The sequence below is a fragment of the Prionailurus viverrinus genome, chromosome B3 (genome assembly GCF_022837055.1).
Source record: "Prionailurus viverrinus isolate Anna chromosome B3, UM_Priviv_1.0, whole genome shotgun sequence".
Lineage (NCBI taxonomy): Eukaryota > Metazoa > Chordata > Mammalia > Carnivora > Felidae > Prionailurus > Prionailurus viverrinus.
The window spans coordinates 137,535,963-137,553,768 of NC_062566.1; the positions used below are offsets into that span (position 1 = coordinate 137,535,963).

At 46.9% G+C, this 17,806-nt stretch overlaps 1 protein-coding gene across 1 annotated transcript in view; it reads left to right on the forward strand.

Moving 5' to 3' along the window:
• The window catches only part of CCNK (cyclin K), a 30,316-nt gene that overhangs the window by 6,479 nt on the left and 6,031 nt on the right, over positions 1–17,806 (forward strand). Inside the window, exons 2-9 of the mRNA XM_047862719.1 lie at positions 6,324–6,572; positions 7,024–7,105; positions 8,625–8,756; positions 13,609–13,714; positions 14,417–14,474; positions 15,196–15,365; positions 15,688–15,959; positions 16,557–16,590. Of these exons, the coding sequence (XP_047718675.1) occupies positions 6,376–6,572; positions 7,024–7,105; positions 8,625–8,756; positions 13,609–13,714; positions 14,417–14,474; positions 15,196–15,365; positions 15,688–15,959; positions 16,557–16,590 (1,051 nt within the window). The 5' untranslated portion in view covers positions 6,324–6,375. The remainder of the gene's footprint in view (positions 1–6,323; positions 6,573–7,023; positions 7,106–8,624; positions 8,757–13,608; positions 13,715–14,416; positions 14,475–15,195; positions 15,366–15,687; positions 15,960–16,556; positions 16,591–17,806) is intronic.

Genomic DNA, 17,806 nt, shown 5'->3' on the forward strand with positions numbered 1-17,806 from the left:
ATACGGTAATGAGAATGAACGGGTACTGCTCTGTGCAGCAAGGATGAACCCCACAGACATAATGTGGAGCAGAAGAAAGCCATTGTGAAAGAGTGATATTCTACCATTCCAGGGTCCTTCAGAACCCTGCGAGACTCGTGGCTGGGACTAGAGGTCAAGATAGCAGTTACCTCTGGGGGAATCGTGGTTATAAGAGGAAAGAGGAGAGAGTCCAGGATGTCTGTAGAATTCTGTTTCACAGCTGGATGGTGTCACAAAAGCGTGTTCCCTTTATGAAAATTAGTAAACCATGCAGTTAAAGTTAGCGTGCTTTCCTTTTTGTGTGCTGTAATGCACTTACACATCGTGTTAATTTATAAAATCACTACTCATACATAAGCGAGCATTCTTTGGCTGCTGAGAGAGACTGACCCAGAGGGAATAAGGGAGACCCGGTCAAATAAGTGGTCTTACTTGAGTTTCCCCCACATTTTATAAAGTGAAAGAAGGGTACAAGGACTACTTGTTTATCTGTGGCCTAGACTGGACACATGTTAACATTTTACCACTTTACTATGTGAACCTGTGTTTTAGATAAGCCATTTGAAAAAAGTTGCAGACATGATACTTTACCCGGAAGTACTTCATTCAGCCTGAGAATAGTCATTTTTGTATATAATCACAGTATCATCACTGTTACCCCTAAGAAAATTAATAGGCCCTAATAGCCTCTAGTATAGAGGCCATATTAAAATTTCTCTAATTGTTCGAAATTTCTTTTATAGTTTTTTTTGTTTTTGTTTTTGTTTTTGTTTTTGTTTTATGAGGATCCAATCAAGATTCATACATTAGTTTGAGCATTATGCCTCTGTAGTCTTTTGAAATCTGGGACAGTTCCTCCCATCTTCTGTATTTTTCATGACATGGATTTCCTTGAAGAGACCAGGTCAGTTGTCTGGTGGAGGGTCACATCTCTGGATGTGACTAAAAGTTTCCTTGTGCCATTTGACTTGTTCTTCTACTCCCAGTATTTACTGTAAAGTGGAAGTTAGGTTTAAAGTCTCGGTTGAATTTAGCTTTTTAGAGGGAAGAATACTGCATAGGTGGTTGATACTTCTTTCTATTGCATCATATCAGGAGGCCACGTAATAGCAGGGTTTCACCCTATTAGTGATGCCAGGATTGATTGCTTTTGTTAAGGTAAAGGTACTTTTCTTCCACGTTAATTAATACCAGTGCTAGCAAAGTAGACTTTGCTATATATATACATAAATTATGGACTCATGGATTGTTCATTCACTCTTTTACAGTCATTGTTATTTTTCTTTTTAGTATTCAGTTTCCCTGAATTTGTCCAGTGAGAGTCCACACTGGCTCCTGTGTCTTTTTAGAAGCTTCCATTACTCTTAGCACATCTCAGGCAGACCCCTATCCCAGACTGGAAAGGAGAAAGGAGACCTGGTTTGTTTTTTTTTTTGTAGAGGGTAACTAAGATTTGGACACTGATGTGTTCCTGACTATAGGAATGTCGTTGCTCCTAGATACTTGCGGTGGACAGAGCTGGGACGTATGTGTATACATATTTTAACCATGATTTTTGTATTTTCCATTAAAATTTAACATTACAGGTTTTCCTTAACCTTTGATCTTATGCATATGTTTACTTTGAACTGAAAATCTTGATTCCTAACGACATCAACAGTTATATCTCTTTGCTTTATCCTACGGTACACATACACAAATGGGTTGACAGTGAACAATAGTAATGCCGGTACCAACAAAGTATTACTGAAGAAGTTTAAGATTTCCTTGCAGTTCTTTTGTGCTTAGAATATGTTTCACTCAGGATGGAATGAGATCGGGAATTACTTGTAATAGTTTTCCGTGTTTCGTGTTTGGTATACACTGGGTTTATTCTGAGTTTTAGGGTTTGCTTTTTTCTTTTTAGTGTTAAATATTTACATGATTCAGAAGTCAGAGTTGCAGAAGGACTCGCGAGCCAACCCAAAAGAGCCACTTCCAATGGCTATATCTGGAATAGTTTGGGCAACGAAGTAAATGACGGTAGTATTGGCTTATGATTCAAAGAATGAAACAAATACCGATGAGTCCATACTAATATAAATAAGTGATTGAATAAATACATGAATGAGGGTGAAGAAACAGATCTTTCTTACAAAAGAACAACTAATGTTGAAGAAAGGAAGGAAGGAAATAGAAAGTCACCGTTAGAACACCACAGTAATCAGGTCGCCTGGGTGGCTCAGTCGGTTAAGAATCTGACTTCGGCTCAGGTCATGATCTCATGGCTCGTGAGTTCGAGCCCGCGCTGGGCTCTGTGCTGACAGCTCAGCGCCTGAAGCCTCCTTCCCATTCTGTGTCTCCTTCTCTCTCTGCCCTCCCCCTCTCGTGTTCTGTCTCTCTCTCTCTCTCTCTCTCTCTCTCTCAAAAATAAATAAACGTTGGAAAAAAATTTTTTTACAATAAAGAACACCACAAGAATTGTTACAGGCAAGATCCTCAGATGAATGCTAAAATTAATGGGCGAAACTTGAAGGAGAAAAGGGGATAATTTGCTTAGTATTTTGCATTGCAAAATATTTTCCCCAAAATGCTCACTAATTACTGTGGTAGTTAGAACATCTGTCCTCACATTCATTGATACTTCTCCTTCCAGGAGATGTAGCTTAATTCCCTGCCCTTGAGGGTAGGCTAGGCCTTGTGATTCATTTCTAAGGAATAGAAGATGGAAAGGAAAAAATAGTAACTTACAGTGAGAAACCTGGCAAGACCCCATCTTAACCAAGTGGTCATGGTTAATATGGACAGTAGGTTCTGGGGCGCCTGGGTGGCGCAGTCGGTTAAGCGTCCGGCTTCAGCCAGGTCACGATCTCGCGGTCCGGGAGTTCGAGCCCCGCGTCGGGCTCTGGGCTGATGGCTCAGAGCCTGGAGCCTGTTTCCGATTCTGTGTCTCCCTCTCTCTCTGCCCCTCCCCCGTTCATGCTCTCTCTCTGTCCCAAAAATAAATAAACGTTGAAAAAAAAAAAAATATGGACAGTAGGTTCTGATATCTGATGTGGTGAGATGAGATGAGAAGGGCACTTCACCTCTGTGGCATTCTTCCCCAAAACTCCAGTCTGTTCTTGGGGAAACATTAGACAAACCTAAATCAGAGACATTTCATTCTGCCTGGTACTCTTTAAAACTGGCAAGCTCATGAAAAAAACAGGAAACGCTGAGAAACTGTTACTAGAAGATACTAAGGAAATAAGGCCCCTAAATGCAGTGTCGCATCCTGGATTAGATCCAGAACAGAAAAGGGATTTTTGGAGAAACTCAAAATTTGAGTCAAGGCTGTAGTTCAGTTGTACCAAAATTAATGTCTTCGTTTTCGTAAACATACCATGGTTGTATAAGACGTTAACATTGGAGGAAGCAGAGTGAAGGGTATATGAGAATTCCCTCCTCCCGTTACAACTCTTCTGTAAATCTGCAATTATTTTCAAATAAAAGGCTTCTTAGGTCAAAGCTGTGGGGGTGATTGGGTGGCTCAGTTAATTGAGCATTGACTCTTGATTTTGGCTCAGGTTATGATCTCATGGTTCTTGAGATCTACTTGGGATTCTCTCTCTCCCTCTCTTTCTCTCTCTGCCTCTCCCCTGCTCACGTTCTCTCTTTCTCTCTCTCTCTCAAAATAAAAACACATTTAAAAAAAAGTCGAAGCTGTGTAAAAAGAGATCCCCAAAGTATTGCTCCCATTCCTGCCCCTTCCATTCTGTTCTTCCCTGTTCCCTATTGGTAACCTTTTTATTGTTATTATTATTATTATTATTATTATTAGTTTAAAAAACAAATTCAGATGTCTATTATTTCTCCTCTTACACGGATACTAACGTACCACGTACACTATCCTGCATCCAACTGATCCTGGAACTGTCTCCTTACCAGGACTTAAAGGGTTTTTTTAGTCTTTTTTTAATACCAGCATGGTAAACCATTAGTGTTCATGTTAGCCATATTTTCTTCAGCCAGTGCCCCATTGAGGGACATTTGGGTTGTTCACAGTTTTTGCTATTATAAGTGACATTTTCATGAATAATCTTGTGGATACGCTGTTTCATACTTGTAATGGTATTTTCAGAGTAGTTTCTCTGAAGTGGGATTACTAAGTAAAACAGCAAACGCATATGTAATTTTGTTAGATATTGCCAAATTCCCCTCTGTGAGAGTTGTTCCATTTTGTATTCCCACCAGCACTATATGAGATCGCCTGCTTCTCCCTGGCCTTGCCAACAGAGGATATAGTCACACTTTTAGAGTTTCTGCCAGCCGAGAGTTGAGAAATGTGTCCCAGTATGACATCCAACTCTGAACTCTTCATATTTACTGAGCATCTGATTGTGCACTTTCCATGTTTACTTAGGCTTTAGGTAACTGACCTCCCCAACCTCCAGTCATTGCCCAGTTCTGTCACACACACAATTACAAGTCAGTTGAAGAAGATTACTTTTTTCCTGGTACTTAATTTCTTCCTGGTGGAGGAAAGATCCATTTGTAGGGCTTCCAGGTGCGAGGAGGAGGAGGGGTGCGTTCAGCCCTGCCAAATCCCCTTTCCCACTAGAAATGAGGCAGCACACAGAAAAGGTTAGGCTTCCAGATTCACTGATGCCTCTGGCCCGGAACTGAGCTAGTGAACCGCTCTTTCCTTGCCAACAAGACCCACATGCTTCTAGCTGCCTCTTTAAAGTACTTCTGCGACCTATTTGAGAATTGCTCTTCTCTGATGAGTTTACAGACGGTTTACATATTCCAGTGGCCTCCAGATGAGAGTCCTTGTTTTCTGTTTTCTTTGCTCAACATGATGCTTTTAGAAAACCTCTTTATCCTGAATGAAAAAGAAGAGGATGATGGGGTGCCTGGGTGGCTCAGTTGGTTAAGCATCCGACTTCGGCTCAGGTCATGATCTCACGGTCCTGCCTCAGATTCTGTGTCTCCTCTCTCTGCCCCTCCCCTGCTCGCCCTCTGTCTCTCTCTTTCTCAGAAATAAAAAATTAAACACTAAAAAAAAATTTTTTAAAAGGAAAAGAAGAGGATGAGAAAAATTTGTTTTTAATGTTCAGTTATTTTTGAGAGAGAAACAGAGTGAGTGGGGGAGGAGTAGAGACACAGGGAGACACGCAATCCAAAGCAGGCTCCAGGCTCCGGGCTGTCAGCACAGAGCCCGACACGGGGCTCGAACTCACGAGCCATGAGATCCTGACCTGAGCCGAAGTCGGAAGCTTAACCGATGGAGCCAGCCAGGCGCCCCTTGAGCATCTTAAAGGAACTTCTTTCTTCCCTTGTGGACCACCTCCTTCTACCCACAGCCCCAGAATCACTGCACCCAGACATCTGATTTTTATTGCTCAGTTCAGTGACTTGTGCAGATTTGAATTCAGCCAATCTGGTGGCTCTTCTAAGTGAAATGAAGTAAACTGAAAAAGGGAAATTCTGATTGGGTGCTGAGTGGAAGAGATGGGTAATTTTGGAGCATAAATCTTTTTAGGGGGTTAAGACAGGCCTGGATTTTACCAAAGAACGGAATCTAGACCAGCATGAAGGGATTGAGTCTACTGAAGAAAGGCGGAAAGGAAAGTGAGACGGAAATGCCCTTCCTTTTCAGCTGCTATGAAATTTGGGATTTATTATACCGTGGGTCACTTATGTGTTAAATTGGCTTTGGGGCTGAGTCTGAGCTTGTAATGGTCAATCAGTAGTGTTGCTTCTCTGGGAAATTTTTTTAAAGTTTATTTACTTTTTTTTTTTTTTTTTTTAAATTTTTTTTTTCAACGTTTATTTATTTTTGGGACAGAGAGAGACAGAGCATGAACGGGGGAGGGGCAGAGAGAGAGGGAGACACAGAATCGGAAACAGGCTCCAGGCTCCGAGCCGTCAGCCCAGAGCCCGACGCGGGGCTCGAACTGCGGGACCGCGAGATCGTGACCTGAGCTGAAGTCGGACGCTTAACCGACTGCGCCACCCAGGCGCCCCAAAGTTTATTTACTTTGAGAGGGAGTGCGCAAGCAGGGGAGGGGCAGAGAGAGAGGAAGAGAGAAGCCCAAGCAGACTCCGAGCACTGTAAACATGGAGCCTGACATGGGGCTCGATCTCACAAACCGTGATACCATGACCTAAACTGAAATCAAGAGTCAGACGCTTAACTGACTGAGCCACCCAGGTGCCCCTCTGGGAAATTTTGATCCAAAATCAAATATAATCAGTGATTGCACACTGTCTTTGATGATCCGGATTGTTTGATGTGGAGTATTCCTTTCCAACTTTGCTGCTCCTTCTCTTTCTCTTAGGATTCTAACATTTTCAGAAAATCTTTTGGAAAGAACAAGTCTACTTCAATAAATGAAGGAGAATAAAGAAAACTCAAGCCCTTCAGTAACCTCAGCAAACCTGGACCACACAAAACCATGTTGGTACTGGGATAAGAAAGACTTGGCTCATACACCCTCGCAGCTCGAAGGACTCGATCCAGCCACTGAAGCCCGGTACCGCCGAGAGGGGGCTCGGTTCATCTTTGATGTGGGCACACGTTTGGGACTGTATCCTAAGTCTCCTTGGAATCTGTTATAGATAGGCTCCCCACCTGGATACTAAAAACAAAATAGGTAGCACTGTGTCCGTACTGAAATGGCTCTTAAGTATTTCTATTTAAATTTTTTCTGACTAACTTGGCTCCTCAGGGGTTTTCTGTTTCCTGTTTATCCTTTAAACGTGTAGACTCAGCCATTGGGTGAGTGGCCACCAGGAGGCATGCCCGGTGGTCACCGTTGAGGTGCACCTAGAGGTTGGGGAAGCCCTGCCTTGGTAGAAGTAGGAACTTCAACTTGCTAACGTCAACTTGTCAGAGTCCTGAAACCCTGAGATCCCCATGCTTTGCCACCAGAGTGTTTAACACTGATTTTGCTGTTATTGTTTGCCTTTATGTTTCCACATTTAACTAAGAGCATAACTTCCAAAAATTCTTGGTCAAGTCCTTAACCAGATCAACAGACACTATGATACCCTGGCAACTGGAATAATTTATTTTCATCGCTTCTATATGTTTCATTCCTTCAAGCAATTCCCAAGATATGTAAGTGTTTGAATTTTATTATAATTCGCTAACACACACGTTACTCTTTTCACACAGTTTAGCGGACTATTTATAGTCTCTTTTTATTCTGTTTTCCAGAAAGTATTTATTTCCGTGTAGTACGTGGTGTCCATAAATAATCAAGTTTGAACTTTTATTTTTTCCAACTAACTATATTTAAATCTTATTTAAGCCAGGGTGGACCACAATCGTATTGCATTTTGTGTGGACTTTACTTCCTTCTCACATTTCACAAGATGAATTTGGGCTTCTAAGGAAGACCCCAAAAAAGGGCAAGATGGAAGAGAAGTTCTTTATGCCATATCACTCACTCTTTAGCTACTCCTTAAACATGCAGAGTCCGACAGGAAACCTGCCGTGAGTAGCCAGGATAGGTGCTATGACATGTACAAAACACATGGTCCATAGTAAAGCCGTAGGAGAGGTGAGGAAGGAGGGCTGGAGCATCCAAAGGAGTGGTTAATTACATCTTAGAGGGCTCAGGGAAGATGCCAGGGAGGAGTTGCCAGCAGTTAGTTAAGCCTGGACTGGAAGTAGGGCTTAGAGGTGCTGAGATGGGACGGAGCAGTTGGTCCAACAGGAGCTGGCACGAGTAGAGACACCGGGCAGCGTACTATTCTGTGTAGCCCGGCCAGGGAGGTCCGTGTGGCAGGAAGGGAATGGCGGGGCCCAGGGTGGAAAGGTGAGCTGTATCGGACCATAGTGAGCCTTGGACTTCGGACCAGGGAAATCTGACTTTAGTAGGCAGACTGAAGTTGTGGAAGGGTTTTTAGGAGGAAGATGACAGAAGATTTACTAGGAAATTAACGTGTTGGGGATCCTTCCTCTTGCTCAGGTTTTCCCCAGTTTTGTACACATGTCTTCCTCACTGGTCTGTAAAGTTCTAGAGGAAGGAGCCTGTGGCAGAGTCAGCTTTGTGCCTGGCACAGCATCTGACACCTGCCGTGCTCGGGGTCCCGTGGAGGAGGGGCACGGGGGGGGGGGGGGGGGGGCTGGCGCAGGCAGAGAATAGCCGGAGGCCAAGCTGTGAGAGCGCTGCAGTGGGGTGGGGACTGCATGTGGATCCAGGCGGCTGGGGCAGGGAGAGAGAGCGTGGGCGGTGGTATATGGATGGATTCCACGGGAAATGTGTTTAATTGTGCTCTTTTTCTGCAGCAAAGCTCACTGTTCCGGGAGCCATTATCTTTAAGACTGCAATGTAAAAAGAAAGTTTGTTCCTGTGATTCTTTTCCTTTCTGGCATCTATTTTGTTTACATGCCATTTTCTTTGGAAAATTCAATTTGAAATAACTTACGAAGCCAAATTGGGAGTGGGTGTGTGCACGTATACGAAACTTCCTTCAAGCTCTTTGAGCGTCAGAGTATTTGTGAACCAGTAAAAGGAAGAGAGGAAGATAGGAGAATAAGGGGACCGGGTTATTGCGAAGGCCAGAACTCCTTGCTGCTTTCCCTGTGAGCTTTGTTAACAGTGTCTCAAGAGCTCTTGCCTCCCTTGCAGGTGACAGGAGCTTGTTGTCTCTTTCTGGCGGGGAAAGTAGAAGAAACGCCAAAAAAATGTAAGGATATCATCAAAACGGCTCGTAGTTTATTAAACGATGTACAATTTGGCCAGTTTGGAGACGACCCAAAGGTAAGAATCTTAACTTCCTGCCTTCAGATCTTGGTCCCTCGTGGTAGTGTTGTGATAAGGTTCCTCGTGTGGCCCCCGTAGCTGCCAGTCCCTCCCCCCCGCCCCCGAGACCTGAGAGGGCTTTGTGCAGAAGGTCCTCCTTCTCGCCTCTGTCAGAGAGGAGGGAAGATGAAACGGCCTGCGCGTAGGGAGCGCCTGCTGGCGCGCACGCCTCACCCTGAGGACCTGGAGGCAGCGGCACACTGGACGTGAGCGGAAACCCGCTCGCTCCCGTTAGCGCTCCTGGACCCGGACGCAGCTCAGCCTCGTCGGCCAGGCCGTGACGGGAGGGCCACGTCTCCAGCCAGCTCCTGAATAGGCAGAAAGCACAGGCGATAGACGGACGTGTGCCCGTGTCTGCTTATGCTGTGTGTCTTTCCGCTTCCTGAGAATGTTGGAAAGTATTAACATGGGCAGCTATTTTCAGACACCCAGAGGTTGCTGTTGGACGCGCCGTCCGTTCTGGCCCTTCCCCACAATCCCTGCCTCTGTCAGGAGACGGTATTGGAACAGTTGTAGAGCTGCTTTTAATATGTTTATTATGCTCGACAAAGACCACTCTCGGAGCCCCGTAGTGGCTTTCCTCCACCCCTGACTCCTGTCAGGCTCCCTCCCCCCGCCATTGTAACCCTGATGGCACCTGTTCGCTGTGCTGATTCACAACACTTAGTGCAACTGCCGATTGGATTTTTTTAAAATCTATTTGTTTCGAGAGAGGGAGGGAGGGAGAGAGAGAACTCTGAGAAGCCTCTGCTCTGTCAGCACGGAGTCCGACACGGGGCTCAACCTAATGAACCGTGATTCGTGGCCTGCGCTGAAGTCGAGTTGGACGTCTAACCAGCTGAGCCACCCAGGCGCCCAAAGGTGGTTGGATTTTAATCAGATAATCACACGGAAGAACTCTCCTCCGCTGTAAGATCTCTGACAGCAGAGACCATGTCATCTGTTGTGCCAGGTGCCTGGTACAGTGGCTGGACAGAATAGGCACCCAGCAGATACCTGTCGGAGAAATGACAAGCTCCAGAGCACAGGTAAAGCCGGGCTCACCAGGATGAGGAACTGGGCACCATTCAGTCTTACTTTTCCTCACTAGCTGCTGTCGCCCACCACACAGTTACCCTCTGTCTACCAATGAGTATTTATGTTGGTGTTTGTAAAATGTGTTCATTTTCCTTCCTGCTTTGAGGAGTTACAGGCCCAGAATGCTTTTGCATATATTGTAGTTGTGATTAATACTCATAGTTTGTAAGTACTGTCAACGTGGGTAACTGTCCCTTGAAATGATTTATAAACCTGTTCACCTGTTTATAAAAATGTGCATCTATTAGGAATTCTTACTAACAACGATCAAAAGGGAATTTAAGGGGCGCCTGGGTGGCTCAGTCGGTTGAGCGGCCGACTTCGGCTCAGGTCACGATCTCACGGTCCGCGAGTTCGAGCCCCGCGTCGGGCTCTGTGCTGACAGCTCGGAGCCTGGAGCCTGTTTCAGATTCTGGGTCTCCCTCTCTCTGACCCTCCCCTGTTCATGCTCTGTCTCTCCCTGTCTCAAAAATAAATAAAACGTTAAAAAAAATTTTTTTTTTTTAAAAAGGGAATTTAATAGAAGTAATGTAACTATCAGATACCTGTGGGTATCGGATTCTTACAGAGTAGGAGACAGTTGTAGGAACACGTTGTGGGCATGTGGCAGCACCTTGGCGTGTGTTACCCTAGGGTGCCTTTGGGGAAGTGCCCTTTTACCTCCAGCTTCTACCCGCTCTACCTTCAGATCAGGAAACGAGACTTGATCAGGCACGGTGAGGTAGGAGTTCTGCAGCTCCATTGCCCCAGAAGAGAGGAAGAGGGAAATGGTCACGCTATCCATAGGAGGCGAAGGGGCTTTGAAACCCGCCCCTGTGAGGAGGAGAAGGGGCTTTGACCTTCACCCGCCTCTCCTTTTTATCATGTGCGGTCTTCCCAGAGATGATCTGGGGGTGCAGGAGCCAGAGGAAAGCACCCCGCCTCTAGGAGTAGTGAAGACATTATGGACACGACCCCCTCTCCAGAGAGGAGAGCAAGGCCGTTCGTTGGAGGGAGGTGTCATAAGCAGGAAAAAGAAGGTCACGAATCACGTGGGACTTTTCTACCTTAATTAGCTTGGCTTCAACCGTCTGGTTTCCCCCATTGTATTAATTTCTCACGTGTTCAACAAATACTTGTTCCAGCCACCGTGTTAGGCACTAGACCCGAAACAGGTGGCAAAGTAGACGTGGCCTTTTCTATTCTCGTGGATTTTGTATTGAGTTGGGATAGATTTTAATCAAATAATCCTATGACCAGCTGATTATGAGCTGCGATGAATACTATAAAAAAGTCACTTAAAGTCGAGATGAGGGCGTTCAACCTGGGAACCTGGACAAGTCCCCCAGACAAGTGTTACGGGACTGAAGGAAGGTTCCCTGAGGAACGATGTTTGCACACAGACTTGTAATTACCCCATTACTTGATTGTTTGAAACACAAAAGGAGGCCAGGCCACAGGCTATCCTATAATACCAAATGGGCCACGGCCTCAAAACCTGTAGGTGCACTTGGTGAAAGGCTGTTTCTAAATTCAGAAGACACGAGGAAATTTCTGGGAAGCAGGTGGTAACAAAACCAGGCAAAAACACCAGCATCAGCGGGATGTCTCCAATTGTGGGAAAGTTTCGGAGTTTGTAGAAAGCTTTCCTCAGAGAATGCTTGCAGCGCTAGGGTAGACGAACCTTAGTCCGGCCACGCCTTTTGGAATAACTAACTGTGAGAGAATGGTCTGCGTTGTCTGAGGGGAGGCCATACCTCAGCGCAAAAGCCAGCCCCCCCCCCCCCCCCCGGTGTGCTCTTTCTGGGATTGATGGGCTCGTGCGCCTGTTGGTAGGATCTGAGCCCCGTGGCAAGCCCTCCCTGTGCGAACGAGTGACCCTCTGCTCCTCTGCCGGCACAGACCGCTCTGGCCGCGGTGCACGCTGTCTGAAAGTGCTGTGCAGCCAGGCTGTGCAGAAGCGCCTGTCTGTGGGGGCGCCTGGGTGTCTCCGTGGTTCGGTGTCTGACTTGGGCTCAGGTCACGATCTCACACTTGGGGAGTTCGAGCCCCGCATTGGGCTGTCAGTGCAGAGCCTGCTTGGGATTTTTCTGTCCCCTTCTCTCTGCCCCTTCCTGCTCATTCATATTCTCTCTCTCTCTCTCTCTCTCTCTCTCGATAGTAAACGTTAAAAAAAAAAACTTTTTAAAAAATTGCCTGTCTATGGACGTTGACTGGTTTGAGAGCACAGTGAGAGGGGAGAGTCTGTGTACAACAGCAGCAGTAAAATAAAATGTCCAGGATTAGGCCTGGTAAAAAAAAACAACTGTGGAAACCATGGCAGGTTGGGGAAGGAATTGAAAACTGCTGTGAAGGGAATGAGAAGATATCAGTGAATAAATACACGTTTGATAGGAAAATGTGGTGTAGTTAAGAAATCCCCATTTTCCCTGAATTGTCCTCTGACTGTGCGTCCCCAGCCAGAACATCAGTAGCTTCCTTTTCTTCTGGACTGGTGCTAAGGAAAGAGGTACTAAAATGAGGCGTGGGGTCTCCCGCGGGACATCGCTTCCAAAATGAGCAGCAGCAGCAGGAACAATGTGCCAGAAAGCGCCATGACCATGGGCAGCTTCCTCGCTATGCCAGCTGCACCTGTCGTGTGCCCGAGGACAAGGCCATCAAGAAGTTCACGACCGAGGCGCCACCGTCAGGGACATTTCCACAGCGAGTGACCTCGATGCTCGTGTGCTTCCCGTGCTGTATGTGAACCTACTTTCCTACTTGAGTTGTGCCGGTCAAGGCCAGGCAGGCAGGCTCCGTTCGTGTGGAGCCTGGAAGGACCGTGTCCTCAAGGGCCAGCGCCCCACGTCGACCTGCAGGTGCTGCCCCTCAGGCTCCACGAAAAGCCCACGCAAGGAGCAGAGTCCTTGAGACTGAAGAAGAAGTGTCCCGTGGAAACAAAGTAAAATGGAAATTATACTTAAAAACAAAAACGAGGTGGTGGGGGGAGACGTACAAAAACAAGAACAAGAGGACTCGTGATTGAGCTACTCTCCCAGCTGTTCATCCCTTGGATCCTGGGACAGAAATAGACAATCAGATCAGTGAACGGGAAAGCTGGTGTGTGTGGATAGGTCAGAATGTGGTTTAGTGACAGGAAATGAGGGTTTATGCTGTAGATGACGGTGGGACAGCTTATTTCAGGCAGATGATAGATTCACACACGTGCTTTATATGGATATGCCTGTCGAGCAGGTACAGAGTTTGAATCGGCCATCATCGTCCTCGCTTATTTGCTTGACGTTTTCAGTGGAAATTCCCGAAGGATTGTGGCTTTGTTGATGGAGGTCTGGAAAGAAGCTACAGTTAGATAAACTATCTATAAAGCAAAGGTCCGTTTTGTAAAGGGGTGGCTCGTGTATCGAGAGAAATGACGTATCTGGGGTGCTGGGCCGGCTCAGGGGAGCCTGCAACTCTTGATCTCGGGGTTGTAAGTTCGAGCCCCCACACCGGGTGTGGAGCCTACTTACATTTCTAAGAATGTGTATTTTGTTTCCACTGTTTCTAAAAACTCAATCGGATTGGTTGGTCTCCCCACCCCCCCTTTTAGTTCTTTTCAGAGTTCCTCCTCGTCTCTGAACAAAATGAAAGCCTAGGGGGGGCAGAGGAGAGGAGGAAGAGAGCTTGAAGAGAGTAAATGGGAAAGCCCACTATCTAACGGGGCTTCAGACCTGTGGTTGAAATCACTTTCTGACGTTTGTTATTTTATTTTTAGGAAGAAGTGATGGTTCTGGAGAGAATCCTGCTCCAGACCATAAAGTTTGATTTACAGGTAGAACATCCATACCAGTTCCTCCTCAAGTATGCAAAACAACTCAAAGGTAAGGAGGCAAGGTTTTTTTTACAGGACTTTTCGTTGGAAAGCAAGTCTTTGTAATGATTTGATGGCCTTCGGATTACGCTTCTCAAAAGAGGAGAACAGAAGAAAGGGTTCAGCGTGTGAGCGTGCCGAGCGCATAACGTGCCCAGATGGTCCAGTATTGCAGCTGTGACTACCACTTCCCATCAGGTTTAGACAGATTCTCCCACCAAGTCGGCAAGTGATAGGAGGCAGGAAAATGAGTCAGATTTTTCTTTTCTTTTCTTTTTTCTTTTTGAGAGTGAGAGAGAACACACATGCGTGAGCTAGGGAGAGGAGGTAGAGGGAGAAAGGTTCCACGCTCAGTGTGGAGCCCATCGTGGGGCTCGATCCCATGACCCCAAAATCATGACCTGAGCCAAAATCAGAGTCAGATCCTTGAATGACTGAGCCACCCAGGCACCCTGAGTCAGCATTTTTTAATAGCCTGGTAGAATCCGCCTTGGAGCAGGCTTCCCATGGACGGTGGTTGAGCACAGGTCTTGTGGGAAGAGAACACAGGTGGGACTCAGACCCACCCGTTTGCCCTCGGTTCCCAGGCGGTGGCTCTTTGCGTGTGTCGGGATGGTGCAGAGCACACAGCGTGGGCTTGAAATAAGTGATTTTTCTGCACTCTTTTATTACTATTGTCACTTCTAATTGGCTTTTTTCTTCCCATTTCTAGGTGATAAAAATAAAATTCAAAAGTTGGTTCAAATGGCCTGGACATTTGTAAATGACAGGTGCGTGTGTTCAAATGTTGATCTCATTGTAGTTTTAAAAATAGGCAGGGACTTAATGGGTCATTGAATCCAGACTCTGTATTGTGTATCTCGGACTCTGACTCACCCAGCTCGAGAGCCAGCTAATGGCAGAGATGGGGCTGACGTCCAGGAAGTCTGCTTCCCGGCAGAGGGATGCCTAGCGGTGTCTCAGTGTAAGAAGTTAAAGGGCATCTCCAGTTTGAAACGTAGTCCAAAACAATACGCTGGACAATTTTGACAGCTAAATCCTTAGAACCCATTTGGTTCTGCACAAACATACTTCCTTGTAATGGGCCTAGAGCCTTGCTGTACTTAGAACCCGGGACCTAATGACGTGTAGCGTGGGGACAGAAGGCCTGTGTGTGGAGCTGCTGTCACTTGAAAACACAGTACAGTGGCTCAAATTTCAGCAGTTTGAAGAACATGAGCTATGTTCATTTGTGTCTCATGACATAACCAATTTTTGAATGTGCTGTCGTTCCGATTCTAAACCAAGGAACAGATTGGTAACTGTGGTTAAAGTAAACTTATTTTGGTGCCTTTGGCAGACTTAAAACTTGCTTCTTTTATTTCTAATTCCTTATCTGGTCATTTAGGGAATGTTAAGCAAACTGACATTTAGATGTGGCATCTGATCTCCATGCATTGGGTAACATAGCTTTGCTCCAAGTCACGTCACCCCTTTTTCTCGTTGAACTAGTCTCTGCACGACCTTGTCACTGCAGTGGGAACCAGAGATCATAGCAGTGGCAGTGATGTATCTCGCAGGACGTTTGTGCAAATTTGAAATACAGGAATGGACCTCCAAACCCATGTACAGGCGATGGTGGGAGCAGTTTGTGCAGGATGTCCCTGTGGACGTTCTGGAAGGTACTGCTGGCATGCTGGGCTTTCCCAAGAGTGTTCCAAGTTCAGGTCACTCTTCCCTGTAAACCTGGAGTCCCGAGAATGGACATTCCCGCACACATAAACGTAAACCATTCTTCAGAAGCATCTTTAATCCAGCTCTCTAATAGTGTCCGCTCTGAGCAAGCCGTGCGCGACAGAGTTTGGGTAAATTGCACGTACGATCCCTGTTCACTGGTCCCTGTAGGGGAATCGTAGCTGAAAGGGAGCGGGGCTGGTCTTTTCCTAGGCACGTTTTACTTAAAGTATCAATTTGTGATAAATGTAATTGTTGCCTGTCGTTCAGACATCTGCCACCAGATCCTGGATCTTTACTCACAAGGAAAACAACAGATGCCTCATCACACGCCCCACCAGCTGCAGCAGCCCCCGTCTCTCCAGTCCACACCACAAGTGCCACAGGTGCCACCGCCCCAGCCGTCTCAAGGCTCCGACCCGCCCCAGCCGCAGCAGAAGGACTCGCAGCCGCCAGCGCCACAGCCCCCGCCGCAGCCGGCCCCGCAGCCCAAGAAGCCGTCCCCGCAGCCTAGTCCTCCCCGCCCAGCGAAGCGGGCTGTGGTGAGTGGGCCGCCTCTGGCGGGGGGGGGGGGGGGGGGGGCACAGTCCCTCGTCTGAGGACTCATACGGGGTGCCGAGCAGGGGGACACCTGGCCTCGCCGTCGGACAAGCGTCCACAGAGAGCCTCAGAACTACCGTGGTCACAGGAGGGGGGCCCCGAGAGCGGGGAGGGCTCTGTCCTCCTCCTCCAGCCGCCGCTGCCCAAGTCTCCGGCCTCTCTGGCTTTTTTGTGTTTGGTGCTTTGAGTGACGCGGGGTGTTTGTGACTTTCTCCCCACGGCAACAAGCTGGCCGGTGGAGGAAACCCATGTGGGATAAACGCGTGTTGGCCAACACCGCTCATTGAATGCAGGCCACCGTGTCAGAGGGCCTGAAACTTAGTGTCATCAAGGACCCACTGTTGAAAATCCACAGTGGTCCTCATGTCTGACCTGGGAGAGGGAAAGAGGAGGGGGCAGAGATGGTCTGTTGGGTTCCCAGTATGCCCTGAGCTAGGAGCTGTGTCTTGTCGCCCGGACTCCGTTAGTTCCTGGATAATCCGTTTTTCTCACTACACCCGGGGTCTTGGTTAACGGTTACGTATTTTCTCTTGTAACAGGTTGTTTCTCCCAAAGAAGAGAACAAAGCCGCAGGTAAGTTCCTGTTCTAAGGGTTTTTTTTTTTTTAACTTTGTATCAAAACTTTAAATTCTTGGTCAACACTGTTTCCACAAGATCTAGCTTGGTCTTAGAATTTAACCTTATATCCCGTCAAAAAGTTGACCCTGCCTGCCAGAAAAAGTGCCCTGAGTGTGTATTTTTAGATCATATTCTGACAACGGTTACCAAAAAACATGAGCGGCGGTGAAAGTGTACTCACTAACACATACACAAATGTGATCACGAACATAGGACAAGGGTTACGGCAATGTTCCTTTCTAGAGATTTAGTTAAGCCCACCACAGTAGACTGTGGGGAGAATTCCCACCCTCAACCCCAAGTAGCAGAGGGTGGTGGGCAGACAGGGTGGCAGTGATGGGCAGTGCTGTTGTCCAGAGAACCACCATATATCCTGACCCCTCTCGCTGATGTGGGCCGGACTCCTCCAAACACTGTTTGGGTTTTGTTTGGGTTTTTTTTTTTGTAGAGCCCAAAGTTGGTTAATTTGTTTCTTTATTGGAAACAAATGTAAAGTGTGAATAAAATCTGAGAGACTGGGGGGGCCTAGGTGACTCAGTTAAGCGTCTGACTCTTGATTTCGGCTCAGGTCATGATCTCAGGGTCATGGGATGAAGCCCCACGTGGAGCCTGTTTGAGATTTTCTCTCTCTCTCTCCCTGTCTCTCCCTGTCTCTCCCTGTCTCTCCCTGTCTCTCCCTCCGTCTCCCTCCCTCTCCCTCCCCCTCCCTCCCTCTCCCCTCTTCTCCCTCTCCCTTCCCCCTCCCTCTCCCTTCCCCCTCCCTCTCCCTCCCCCCTCCCTCTCCCCCCTCCCCCCTCCCTCCCTCTCCCTCTCCTGCTCCTGTTCTTTCTCTCTAAAATTAAATTAAAAATCTGGAAGATCACAGAACAGAAACTTAGAAGCATTTTGTCCCTGTGTTGTGGGCTTCAATGTACTGAACTCTTTGAAGATAAAACCATGTTTACTCATTTCTGTTTCTCTGTGGCTAAGTTCCAGGGTAGGAACTCAGTGAATGATTTATTGAACGATTGTGAGACCTTCCAGTTGCAACAAAGCTGCATTTTCTTAGGGTCTTTGGGGGAAATGATGGGTTCAGTACAGGTGAATATTTTTTTTCTGCTCCAACTGGGCAGCAAAAAGTAAGTGTGAGACCTAAGTGTGGGGCTGTGCCTCACCCTGTGGGTATACAGTT